The sequence below is a fragment of the Lepidochelys olivacea genome, assembly GCF_965140295.1.
Source record: "Lepidochelys olivacea isolate rLepOli2 genome assembly, chromosome: 1".
NCBI lineage: Eukaryota > Metazoa > Chordata > Testudines > Cheloniidae > Lepidochelys > Lepidochelys olivacea.
Window position 1 is genome coordinate 297,770,183 of NC_140411.1, and position 14,561 is coordinate 297,784,743.

The 14,561-nt window shown below is 40.8% G+C and overlaps 1 protein-coding gene across 3 annotated transcripts in view; it reads right to left on the reverse strand.

The window, feature by feature from the left end:
• The window catches only part of TMEM117 (transmembrane protein 117), a 320,747-nt gene that overhangs the window by 56,102 nt on the left and 250,084 nt on the right, over positions 1–14,561 (reverse strand). Inside the window, exon 7 of one of the 3 annotated variants that reach the window (XR_014714338.1) lies at positions 2,037–2,268. The exons of 1 other annotated variant lie outside the window; for it this stretch is intronic. Coding sequence is in view for 1 of the 2 variants with exons in the window: in XM_084650323.1 (XP_084506449.1) it covers positions 2,233–2,268 (36 nt within the window). In the remaining variant the exon portion in view is untranslated. Of the gene's footprint in view, positions 1–1,751; positions 2,269–14,561 lie in introns of those variants that run through there. One more of the 3 variants, XM_084650323.1, reaches the window with a different exon arrangement.

Consider the following 14,561-nt stretch of genomic DNA (forward strand, 5'->3'; position numbering starts at 1 on the left):
TGCCACAAGTACTGCTTTTCTTTTTGCGAATACAGACTAACATGGCTGCTACTCTGAAACCTGTCATGTTAAAGTGCCACAGAAACAAAAAAAACAAAACAACAAAGCAATCATCATACAAACATCACATAACAATGAAGTCTATCAGACAGTGACTACAGCAGATGGATAATCACTACAAGGGCTTTGCTTTGTATTAGAGCTGCAATTAGGGCTGTGAGAAAACAGAAAAAAAATTGCAAAGAATGTAGGCCTTTTCTTGTTCCTAGAATTTTGCTTTTCTGTGAATTTTAGCAATAATGGCGGTTTGAACAGTATATGAACAATGCTATGTCCACTTTTGCAGAACCGCTCAATCATGTGACGCAAACACTAGGCCTGTAATAATGGCATCAGCACAACAGATACAAGGTAAAAGGGAAAGACTGTGGCCAATGGTAAGTCAACTGTTCTTATTATTTTTATTGTTGTTGTTATTATTTTATTATTATTATTACTTGAATTGTGGCATGATTGTCAAATAATTGCAGCTGAGTTGTGGACAAGACATGGAAAATCGCAGAAAAGTAATAATGGACCCCTATTAATTGCGGTAATTTGGAGAAGCCAGGGAAGATATTTTTGTTTAAGAAAAATTTGCTGGAACAATATACACATTCAAGTATGATGTTGTGCCTGCTAATTTTTTTAAACCAGACAGTTTGCTGCAACTATATTACAGTCATTAATGAATGGGCCTGACAGCCCAAGCCCCAGCCACTATCAGCTCTGATAAACGGAGTTCTTCTGTATTAATGGGGAAAAACGTGTGTTGCAAACCTCAAAATGTATGCAAAATTGTGGACTGTACAAAGTAACATAATTAAAATCAAAACTGGTGGAAGCCTAATATTGCAGGATCTGCAATTTTCACACTATCACACATTAAATTGGGCCTTACTTATATATAGTTTTATATTACAATATGACCTAGAGGCCCCTAATAAGATTGGGGCCATATTATACTAGATGCTGTACATAGTAAGAGACAGTCCCTTGTTGAAGAGCTTACAGGCTAAATAGACAAAACACACAAAGGGTGGGAGAAAGAAAGTATTATTCACCTTTAAGAGATGGGGAACTGTGACATGTATATTAAGGGCTAAATCCTCAGCTGGTGTAAACTGGAGCTCAGTGGACATATACCACTTTATCAAACTGAGGATATGGCCTTACATACTTTCCTCAAGGTTACAGAGGCAGTCTGGTGGTGCCATGAATTGAATCTGTATCACCTGAGACTCAATTCAGTGTTTTAACCACAAACCCAACCATCCTCTATTAATGCAGAAGGAGAAGCAGACTTCAAAATACAATAATTCCTGTAACTCCTGTTTTACAAAGCACCTGGCATAACCCATGCCACCCTCACTTCTGCGCTGCTGCTGGTGATGGTGCTGCCTTTGGAGCTGGGCTCTCAGCTAGCGGCCACTGCTCTCCGGCTGCCCAACTCTGTGAAATTTGGTCTCCCCTACAATAGCTGGATTTCATGGGGGAGCTCAGATTTCACGGCCCATGGCACATTTTTCACAGCAGTGAAATTGGTAGGGCCCTAGCTATGACTATTTCACACCATTCTATTTGCAATATTAAATTCATCCCCGAACAGAAGTTTCCATTCAGATTCCATGCATAATAAAAGTAATGGGTTTTATTTTAATTCATTTCCAAATACAAAACTAATTCTTAATATGAAAAAGGAAACCCAGAAGACTGGCACTCTTAGTATGAGAGGCACAGCTCTACTTTATTTCCTGGCAAAACCTACAGAGCAAGGATTATGGATGGGAAGCTGGAGATAAAAGACGAATTCATGAGCTATATGCAGAAACAAGGGGCATGGAAATCTCTTACTCCCATGCTTGCTGGCAAGGAACTGACCTGACCTATTCTGACAATAATCAGACTAGGCACCAATGGGATACAGAGGGGCTGCTCAAGGAGAACAGCTAAAGAATCAGCCACTTCTTAGATAATTTCCTCTACAGATACATCACCTCTCTTTTCCCATTGCTCTCATCACAGAATATGTCAGTGTGGGGGAGGTGGTGGAATGAGGATCATGCGCTGGTTGTTCTGAGTTCTCACACATCTCTCTCCACTAGGCAAGTGGTATCTTCACCCCACAGGAACCTGAAATCCATTCCTGAACTGTCAGCTAGGGAATCATTGTTGGGGGCCACACTGGCCCACTTAGTCCATCTGGATGAGTGACAGACAGGAAAGAACCTGTTAATAAGAACATAAGAATAGATCATATTGGATCGGACCAAAGGTCCATTTAGCCTAGTATCCTGTCTTCTGACAGTGGCTAATACCAGGTGCCCCAGAGGGAATGAACAGAACAGGTAATCATCAAGTGATCCATTCCCTGTTCCCACTGACTGCACCTGTGGGCAGATTTACAGGAATGCTCACAGAAAGCATCCAAGGAAGCCTTTGGGAAGTGCCTCTGAGGAGACATGAGAGAGGAGCTCAGAGAGCACTTCAGCATACACAGCTCTGCCACTCCATAGAGTTCCATACCATGAAACCAGGCAGGGCCAGGACTTGGCCCAGAGGGAGAGAAAACTGTAAGGGGCAAATGAACAAAATACTTTAGCACTGAGAAATGTAATACTGATGCAAATGCAAAAAACAGCAGCAGAGATGGCAGATACAGAAAAGACAGCAATTGCAGGATAGGCCAGAAAGATCAGTGCCTGAGCCAACAGCAGGAACTGTAGTGATATCACTAAAGGCATAGGGAGCATTACTAATATGTTTCTGAAATTGTGTTTATGAATGAGCTTGAGTCTACCATAGGGATTCATATTATCGATGAATTGTAAGTTGGGTTATAAGGCAAGAGGAGTTGATGCTTCCTAGGCATTTCAGTATTCATAGACGTCATGGAGAGAGACGCAGTGCTGTGGAATCATCCTTTACTATAAGGCATTACAGGCAAAAACTGTTCAGTTAACTGAATACAACCCATCTTCAAAATACCTGATAAAACTTAAAACAATGCTGTGTTGCAGATGCCAGTGAAAGGCGATATACTTTGAGCTAGAGAGAATCCTTCATTTAACCAGTGAAAGAAATAGCTTAGTGTTTTCTGCTCCTAACCATAAAATATTGCCATGTGACAATGGCCAGGAACATAAGTGAGAGACTTCGACCTGCTGTCATATTTTTGTGAAACTCATTTATCTTGACTCCTTTAGAATATCACTCACTGAACACCTGCCCTTACGTCTAAATCTGCCTCCTGAAAAACAGTAGCAAATAAAAAATTATGTAACAGTGTCTCACATACAGAATGCCTAAATGTCAGAAAGGTTCCAAAATGGCTGCCAACTTCATTAATATAGCTGCCTCTCAATGGGTTCGGCTAGTGTTTGCTCATTTTCCTGTGCTTTCAAATGTTACAAAACCCAATAAAAGCATGATGGAAACTACTGTGACATTCACAGATTCACTTCTTTAGAAGTTTTCACAGTGAATGGGAAATTTTTACAAGCACATTTGCTGAAACCAAATCCAAACAAACAACATGCAAATTGGGAAAGGAGCACATTAATAACCAGATCACGAAAGGGAGAGCTTTTTCTTGGGTTCTTCATTCAAATTTTGGAAACTGTCTCAGGAACAAACTGTGCATGGACATTTTCTTCTGTTGCTTGACAGGAAATGGGGAAACATGTACACCGTTCCTGAACTAAATGTATAACTGTGAGGACACTGTTCTCAAAAGAATGTATAAATGAAGTTATTTTGTTTTGTACTTCCAGCTTTGTCTATTAACCACAAAATCATATCTTCACTATGTTTCAAAAAAACTATACTTATGGGGCCTCCTCTCACGTACATAAGTGTAAATCTGGATTCTCCTCTCATTTACATCAACTGTAAATTAATTTCACCAGTCCATAGTGTTACAGTAGTGTAAAACCAGAATAAGTTAAGGGAAAATCAGACTGATAAAGATGTGTAGATTTTCTAAAGAATTGGGAAGAATGTAAATCTTACCTCTTCTATGTACAGATAGAAGGGTTTGTTTTTTTACTATTTATAGTTAAGCAAATCAACAGCTTATTGCTAACTGAAACATTTTTAATGTACTATACAAATTAACCATTCATGGGAGCAGATTCTAATCTACGTAACCAATACATTGGTGTAAACCCATATTAACTAAAAGTAAATAGAGTTGCTCCTGCTTTATACAGATGTAAATGAGATCAGAATCTTGTTGATTTTGTCTATATAATACATGGCTTACCAATGACATAATTAAAACATTCATAATGCCAGAGTTAGGAAATGTCTAAATAAACTATTTTCTTTAGCAGGGAAACAGATGAAGAGGCTGGGGAAAATACTTATAGGAAAATGATAAGTATTAAAATCTTTTCTATCTACCAAACTTCTACTCTCCATATTAATATTTGTCATCCAAAGGTACAGTATCAGCTCTAGAGAAGAAATTACAAAAAGCATGGTTAAATATGTTCATTATTAATTACAGCACATAACTTATTTTCAGGGGAGGTCTGGAAACAGTTTAAGTTTAACAACTCTGTGTTTTCAAGTTCAGCAGTTATCATTGACTTTATATCACAAGTTCCTCAAGATTCTAGTTTCTTAAATTGTAAGTGAGAAGACAGAATTTCTGAATTCAGCAATAAAGAACTGATGCCATCAGAAAACATAGGAATTAGAAAACATTTTCTATAGTAAAAGTTCTCGTGAATAGTTCATATTTAATGACAAATTATGACAGTATCTATGTACTGTATATGACTAGGAAAGTATGGAAGTCTTTTGAATCATCCATTAGGTCTGGTATTCTACATGCTAGTCTTCGTGGTTATGGTTTTATCTCCTAAAAGGATTCCCTATTCAAGTTTCCACTTCTCAGTCATATCAATCTCTCACTTGTGAAACTTTCCTTCTGGTTCTACCAGTTACTAACCTTCTACTGTTTAACTCTTCTTCTTGACACTGAGGATGCATGAGATTTTTTTAAGTATGAGTTAGCATGAGAATTATTCCTCCTAAAATTTTGTGTCGAATGAAAGGGGTACAGTATAAGTGCTTTGAATAATAAAACAGATTGTTGAAATGAAGCAATATGATTATTATTCTCTGTAAAGTACATCCAAATGCATTACCTCATCTGGGGCCACATGTATATTCATTAATAATATTGGGTTTACAGTAATTAAGAAATGCCTGAATTAACTACTTTCTTCAGCGGAGAAACAGATTAAGAGACTTGGGAAAGGATCTACAGGAGAATGGAAAATATTAAAATCTTTGCTATATACCTTCTCATCTCCATATTAACAGAGAGCCAGCACCTGTGATGAAGAAGACTGCAAACTATCTGAACCTATTTGATCATATTTCCCCTCAAGTGATCCAGTGGGCCAAATTCTGCTTGACTTATTTATAAAAAGAGTCCCATTTGATTTCAATGGGATTACTTGAGTAAGTGACCATAGATTCATAGATTCCAAGACCAGAAAGAACCATTGTGATCAACTAGTCTGACCCCCTGTCTAACACAGACCATAGAACTTCCTAAAAAAAATTTCTAGAGCAGATCTTTCAGAAAAACACTGAATCTTGATTTAAAAATTGCCAGTGACGGAGAATCTACCAGGAGCCCTGGGTAAATTGTTTCAATGGTTAATCCCTCTTTGTCAAAAATTCATGCTTTATTTCCAGTCTGAATTTGTCTATCTTCAGCGTCCAGCCATTGGATCATGCTATATCTTTCTCTGCTAGATTGAAGAGCCCATTATTAAATATTTGTTTCCCGGGCAGTTATTTATAGACTGTGATCAAGTGACCCCTTAGCCTTTTCTTTGTTAAACTAAAGAGATTGATCTCTTTGAGTCTACCTCCATAAGGCATATTTTATAATCCTTTTTCCTTTTTGTAGCTTTTCTCTGAACCCTCTCCAATTTATCAACATCCTTCTTGAATTGTGGGCACCAGAACTGGGGGACAAAGTATTCCAGGAGCAGTTGCACCAATGCCAAACATAGAGGTCAAATAACCTCTCTATTCATACTTGAGATTCTTCTGTTTATGCATCCGAGGATCTCATTAGCTCTTTTGGCCACAGTGTCACATCGGAAATTCATGTTCAGCTGATTATCCACTAGGACCCCCAAATCTTTTTTCAGAGTCACAGCTCCCCAGAACGTGTCCTCCATCCTGTAAGTATGGCCCACATTCTTTATTCTCAGATGTATACATTTACATTTAGCCACATGAAAATCCATATTATTTGCTTGCCCAGTTTACCAAGTATTCTAGACTGTTCTGAATCAGTGACCTGTCCTCTTCATAATTTACAACTCCCCCAATTTTTGTGATATCTGCAAACTTTATCAGCAATTATTGTAAGTTTTCTTCAAGGACATTGATAAAAATGTTAAATAGTATAGGGCTGATAACTGCTCCTAGAGAGGTCCCACTAGAAACACACCTACTCAATGATAATTCCCTGTTTACAATTACATTTTGAGACTTATCAGTTAGCCAGCTTTTAAACCATTTAATGTGTGCCATGTTTTATATATTGTTTTAGTTTTTTAATCAAATGCCACGTGGTACCATGAACCATGTAAAAGCCTTACAGAGCTCTTAGTATCTTTATCTACCAAACTTGTAATCTCATCAATTTGGGACAGTACCTCAGATTTATCATCCAAAAAGAATTGCTCAAATGTAGGTATCTTCCCCACATCCTCTGCGCTAAAGACCAATGCAAATAATTCATTTAGCTTTTAACAACTTTGTCATCTAATGGCCCCACTGTCTGTTTGGCAGGCTTTCTGTTTCTCATGTACTTAACATTTTTTTACTCTTAGTTTTCGCATCTTTAGCAAGTCGCTTCTCAATTTTTTTCTTGGTCTACCTTAGTGTCAGGTTCTGGTTCCAGGCAGTAAGGGCTGGTGGTTGGTACAGTGGTCAAAGCCGGATGTAGGGTCAGGACTGGGCCGAGGGCAGTGTTGAAACCAGGGCTGGAGACAGGTTATGGGTCAGAACTGAGGTCAGAGTTCATAGACAAGCCAGGTCAGTACTGTGGTCGGAGTCCAGATGCAGGCCAAGGACTGAAGGTGGGTTGAAGTAAGTCCAAGGATCTGGGGGTCAAGAGGGAGATGCAGGGCTGGAATGGGTCAGTAACAGGGCTGAAGCAGGGTCACAGAAGGGCCTGAACAAGGCAGGGGCAGGCGGAACAAAGCTCAGTCAAGGCTGGGGCAGGAACAGGTCTGGATCCGGGGCAGGCCAGAAGCCGAGGGAGTTTGTTACACTGAGAGGCAGCAGGAGCATTCCTGGCTGGGTAGTGCTGTTGCACAGACTAACTTGCAGCTCTGGAGTGGTCAGTGAAATACCTGTGCCAGGGGATCATCTGACACAGGCCCAGCTTAGGGATAGGCTGCTGAAGTATGCATGAAGCCCTGGTCAGGCTGTGGGTTTGCCTCACACTTATACCTTTACATTTTACTTGCAGAGTTTGTGCTCCTTCTTATTTTCCTCATTAGGATTTAATTTCCGGATTTTAAAGGATGCCTTTTTGCCTTTAACAGGCTCCATTACTCTGTTATTCAGCCATGGTGACATTCTTTTGGGCCTCTTACTATCTTTTTTGACTTGGGGTATATATCTTGTTTGATTTGGGGTCTGAGCCTTTCCACTATGTCTCTAAACATCTCCTCCATGTACCTTTCTGTCTCCCTTTGCTCCTCCACCTCTGTCTCTGAGATACATGAGTTGCTTGCACTGCACACACACATATACCACCTGTCCATGAGGCAGATAATCATACATGGTTCACTCTGTGCAATAAACTGGGTAGTCCCCATCTTGCTGCTGTTCTTCTGCATGCATTGTTTTACTCTTGTGACTTTTTTTATGTAGCTTAAGTTATGGGTGTGTTGGGTAAATGTATTTTTTTTCTTGTCCATTATTTTTCTTGGGGACTTGGCGCCTTTCTAATTGTTATGATCCCTCAGCCTCCCCTGCCGCAGCTGAACTCTTACTGTAGCCAAACTCTCCTTACCATGGAAGCTCACTCCGCTACCATGCTCTCTCCCTCTGTTGTGGGCTCTTTCTGTTCAAGAAGAATGTTATTATATAACTACATCATCTCCCCCCCAATACAGAACAGAAATATTTATTGAGCACTCTGCCTTTTTGCATTATTATTGATAATTCTACTATTTCTATCTAGGAATGGACCAATGCCATTGTTAGGATTTTCCCTCTTAATATACTAAACTCCCTTTATTGTTCTTAACTCTGTTGGCCGTGGATTTCTTTTTGTATCCTTTTGCTTTCCTTATCAGTTTTCTACCATTCCTAGTTTGTGATTCATATTCATTATGATCAACTTCCCCTTTCTTTCATTTGTTATACATATTTTAATTTTTGTATAGCTACCTACAGTTCCCCTCTAAACCAGGTCACTTTTTTTAACCCATACAGGCTTTTTGGGCTTCATGATTTGGCCCTAGATCCCCAAACTACAATTTTTCAAAGAGGCTGAGATATAAACATTGTCTGTTTTCTGCCTATTCCACTGTACTACTTTGGAGCTTATTCTGTTTCCTGAAGAAATAAATTTCATCTATTGAAAACAAATGACTAAATGTGACAGTATTCTTACAGAGCTCTGATATCTCTCAGACATTGTATCTTATTGCTCTGTCAGTTAAAAAGTGTCATGATTTGTAAGAAGTATAGGAATGTATACCCTGAACTTTGTAAAGTGCACAGCAAGGCCTCTACTCCGTGTAACTCCACAGACATACTAAAAATATTCCACAATCTTTCAAAATTCCACAGAGTCCAGGAAGCGCTCACAACGTACTCTGCAGGGATCCAACACTTCTGGATAGATGGTATTTAATCATCTAGCTGTCATTGGCTTCTAACCATTAGGAAACTTCCTTCAAACACTTGATATCAAAAATTGTATTGCATAGAGTAAGTAATGCACACTCTGAAATCTAACTTGTCCAAATGGAGTACTTTGGGGTTTGTGGTCTAGACTCTTTAATCCGCATCCACAAAAATCAACTCATATCCAACCTTCAATCCGCACTCCATCTTTTATCTATATCCGCATGCGCACGGCACCCGCAGCAGCACAGTGCCTCTCAGGAGGAGCATCTGTGTGCATGCATGTGTACTGTATATAGGATCTCAAAGACAGGGGAAAAGCTGTATGCAGCTCATAGCTTATAAAACTGCTTCCTCACCTTCCCACTCCCCCATATACAGAGAAAGGGGAGGTGATAGATCCAGGCAGGCAACAGAATCCCACATTCTCCTATTGCAGCGGTTTAAGCAACCAAGCTATTTAGGAAACCTCTCCCGACTTCATTATTGCCGTATCAAGTCAGTTGGAGAGGGAGGCAGCTGCTTAGAATCATAGAATATCAGGGTTGGAAGGGACCTCAGAAGGCCATCTAGTCTAACCCCCTGCTCACAGCAGGACCAATCCCCAATTAAATCATCCCAGCCAGGGCTTTGTCAAGCCTGACCTTAAAAACTTCTAAGGAAGGAGATTCTACCACCTCCCTAGGTAATGCATTCCAGTGTTTCACCACCCTCCTAGTGAAAAAGTTTTTCTTTATATCCAACCTAAACCTCCCCCACTGCAACTTGAGACCATTACTCCTTGTCCAGTCCTCTTCTACCACTGAGAATAGTCTAGAACCATCCTCTCTGGAACCCCCTTTCAGGTAGTTGAAAGCAGCTATCAAATCCCCCCTCATTCTTCTCTTCTGCAGGCTAAACAATCCCAGTTCCCTCAGCCTCTCCTCATAAGTCATGTGTTCCAGACCCCTAATCATTTTTGTTGCCCTTCGCTGGACTCTCTCCAATTTATCCACATCCTTCTTGTAGTGTGGGGCCCAAAACTGGACACAGTACTCCAGATGAGGCCTCACCAATGTTGAATAGAGGGGAACGATCACGTCCCTCGATCTGCTCGCTATGCCCCTACTTATACATCCCAAAATGCCATTGGCCTTCTTGGCAACAAGGGCACACTGCTGACTCATATCCAGCTTCTCGTCCACTGTCACCCCTAGGTCCTTTTCCGCAGAACTGCTGCCTAGCCATTCGGTCCCTAGTCTGTAGCGGTGCATTGGGTTCTTCCGTCCTAAGTGCAGGACCCTGCACTTATCCTTATTGAACCTCATCAGATTTCTTTTGGCCCAATCCTCCAATTTGTTTAGGTCCCTCTGTATCCTATCCCTGCCCTCCAGCGTATCTACCACTCCTCCTAGTTTAGTATCATCCGCAAATTTGCTGAGAGTGCAATCCACACCATCCTCCAGATCATTTATGAAGATATTGAATAAAACTGGCCCCAGGACCGACCCCTGGGGCACTCCACTTGACACCGGCTGCCAACTAGACATGGAGCAAGTGATCACTACCCGTTGAGCCCGACAATCTAGCCAACTTTCTACCCACCTTATAGTGCATTCATCCAGCCCATACTTCTTTAACTTGCTGACAAGAATACTGTGGGAGACCGTGTCAAAAGTTTTGCTAAAGTCAAGAAACAATACATCCACTGCTTTCCCTTCATCCACAGAACCAGTAATCTCATCATAGAAGGCGATTAGATTAGTCAGACATGACCTTCCCTTGGTGAATCCATGCTGGCTGTTCCTGATCACTTTCCTCTCATGTAAGTGCTTCCGCAAGGTGAGTAAGTACAGGGCCAGGAGGTGAGGGAATATAGGATCTGGAAGGCAGGGAAGCAACCTCGTAGACTATGAGGTGCAGACAGCTGCTTTCCCACCTTTGAGATCCTATATTTAGAGCCCTGTGCAAATACAAAATTTGTTTATGCATCCAATCTGCAAAAATGGTCTGCAGATATCCACATCTGCAGATGCGGATATAAAGCTGATATCCATGGATTTGCAGGACTCTGTACGTGTTGATTGTGGCATCACATGTATCAGGAAAGATACAACCAAACAAATCACAAACATGGACAGCTTAATTAACTTCAGTGTAGGGAAAGGATGACAAAACTGGGGCTAAATTCTGACTTGGTTTAAGCACACATTAAAGTCAGTGGACTTGCACCTGCTTCCACCATGTCTGAAGTTGGACTTTAGTTTTACCATGAAAAAATGTGCATTTGTAATACTGACAGACCCTGGTCATCATCAAGCGGGATTAAACCTGGGACCTCTGGAGCTAAATGCATGAGTTTCTAGTGCAAGGATCAGCAACCTCTGGCACGTGGCCCACCAGGGTAAGCCCCCTGGAGGGCTGGGCCAGTTTGTTTACCTGCCGCGTCTGCAGGTTCGGCCGATTGTGGCTCCCACTGGCCACAGTTCGCCGTCCTAGGCCAATGCGGGCTGTGGAAAGCGACGGCCAGCACATCTCTCAGCCTGCGCTGCTTCCTGCAGCCCCCATTGGCCTGGAGCGGTGAACCGCGGCCAGTGGAAGCTGCGACTGGCCAAACCTGCGGACGCGGCTGGTAAACAAACTGGCCTGGCCCGCCAGGGGGCTTACCCTGGCGGGCCATGTGCCAGAGGTTGCCGATCCCTGCTCTACTGCATGAGCCGAAAGCTCCAGGGCTCTGCTAAGGCTGTAGCAGACACATTCATCTCTAAGTAGTCTTGGTGCCACTAGAGGGGACCGAACACCACTCCCAGGAGGTGTGTGGGTTACACATTCTCTTTCTTTTAAAAAAATACAACTACCAATCATCTCCCTCCTGCCTTTAACCTCCACATTCTCATGGCCTTAACTTCCCCTCCTTTCTCTTCTGGGTGCTTGTGTAATCTCACATCTGCCTGCTCCACTCTACAAAGATTGCTTTCATTAAGTATACTCATGAGTTGCCTGTAGCCAGATCCAAGGAGCTCTTCTCCAACATTATCATTCTTGATCTATCTGCTGCCTTTGACAGTCAACATCCCCTATTGATCTTCCTTGACTTTCTCCTCTCTGTGGATTTTCAGTGTAACTCAGGATCTGCTTTCATGGCTTCATTTACTGTGTATACATTCATGACTCTCAAATCTACATTTCAACAAATGGCATCTGAGATCTCTGGCTTCTCCTCCTGGATGCGGGGAGGGAAGACATGGCTATAGCTTCCTGACACTGCCTGGCCCCGAAAAGGAAGTGAAAAGAAGTGCACAATACAATCAGCATAACTTAATATCTCTCCCTGGGTAACACTTGGCCTCCCATATTCCCACCGCCACCCTCTGTTTATGGCATCACTTGCTATGTTATGTCTAATTTATAATTTTAGCCCTCCAGGGCAGGGTCCTGTCACTTCTTTATTTGTTTCTAAAGTGCTTTGCTCTACAGGGGGGCCTGTATAAATATTAAATTCTAATAATATTCAGCAAGCAAACTTGTCCTTTACATTAATGTAATTATTTTTCACAGCATCAAGAATGGCTTTCCAAACTCAGTTACTTTTCTCCTGTTGCTAAACTTTGCCACATTGATAGGAGTAATGCTACCATTCAAATGCAGAAAAAACATATTTCTATACACTACTCAGAACACTAAATGAGATTTCATCTGTGCCCTTAATTAATATCATCCTCACATGGAAATTAGAGGATTTAACCCAATACTGGTTTTTGTTTAGTCTGCTATTCTGCTGGAAAAGCTTACTGAGATCTGTAAAAACTGCCACTGCCCTTAAGAGAATGTGTGCATACATTTAATTCCAAAATATGCTTGTTTCCCTGTAGTATAATCACAGGGTTCTGATTTTAATATTGATTTTTGCTTGTAATTCAATACTGTGCTGGGTCAGCTTGGTTTTATTCCCATGCAAAGCACTGATACTATAACCACAATGCAAATAAAATGTGTTATCTTAGTTGTGGATTCTGAATAAATATCTTAAAAAGTAAGTAACTCCACTGTACAAACATCATTCTTTCACATGGCTTGGATAGGTAGCAACGATCACAAATTTATATCTAGATTTGATAGCCAGCACATTGCTTCAGCAGTGAGCTGGTGAATATATTTCAGGCCTCTGACGAAAGAACGAAGGGGACACTAAGGTCTGATGTGCTACATCATTTGTGCCTGGTGACCACAGTCACAGACAGAAATTTGGAGCAAGATGACAACCTGCATGTGGTGCTCTTGTTAAGTGTCAGTGTTTTTTGTGCTTTGTTCAAATTCACTAACATACCGATGTCTTCAATTGGCCACTGGACACTGCATTACCAACCTTGAAGAGAAAATAGCAACTATATGTACATACACACACACATATATGCAATTAGAGCAAGTCTTACTTTATGTCGTAAAAATATGGAATAGGGCATGAGACAGTTCTTTTCAAATACAAATTCTCTAAACTCAAAACCCCCAAGGTCAAAATATGGTGACTTCATTTTTCAAACTCCAAAGGATGGTTTAATAATGATTTTGGGATTAAGACAGCCCCATTTCTATATGTGGCACACAATAGTCAGTGCAGGATAGGCGGCTGTCTGGTGCATTTCTATTCATGCTTTCATTACAGTTACACAAAGTAGATCCATTTATTATACACCCTCTTGCATCTTTTTAAAAGACCAAATTAAATGTAAAATGCAGAATGGGAGAGAAGAAAACATGATAAAGGACTCACTCACCAAGAGAAGTTGGTCCAATAAAAGATATTACCTCACCCACCTTGTCTCTCTGAAGGGCTCATTAGACATTTAATCTGAACTTCTTTTCTTAACCTTCTATTCAAACAACAAACAGCACATTGGTTTACTCCTGGACACTTAAAATGAAGCAAAACTGTAGAAGTTTATACCCCTCTGATGTCCCATCACAGTGCTGATAAAATCTAGCTGCTATGACATTGTCACTTCTGTGGTAATTACTCTGGTGATGGATACTTGTCACTATTTACAGGAAAGTTGGTACCTCATCAGACAGAACTGAACACTTCTTCGATTTGGTTACCTTTGTGAATAGATTTCAGTAATTGTGAACAAAGATGCAGTAGCATGCCCAAAAAAGAGGAAACCCAACCAGTTATTATGGACGTCTTCATTAAACTTTAACAGAATGATGCAACTCCCGGACAAATAACATTTGTCATTTTGAACACCAAACAGCCTCTTCCACCAAGTCAGCCAAAGTGACCTTTCTTGATAGAGTATCAGAGTTGTCTTCAGACACCACTATGACAAAACTCAAGCAATAGACAGAGGTGATGGGTAAGGCATAATGGCACATGAAACAAGTTGTTTGGACTTATATCTACTGCATATACTCCTTTCTTAATTTCCAGATACCAAAGAGCAGCCACTGGAAGGAGTAAAACAAATTATCTGCCTAGTTACACTGACTGGTGAAAGACATTGCAATGCAGCAAACTGTCACTGTCAAAATATTGTTTACATGAAAATGGAAATATTGAATACTGAGAGCAAGTGTTAATTTTCATCACAAAAATGCATCCCTATATTGTGTACATTTCAAATATTGTAAGCCTTTGACCT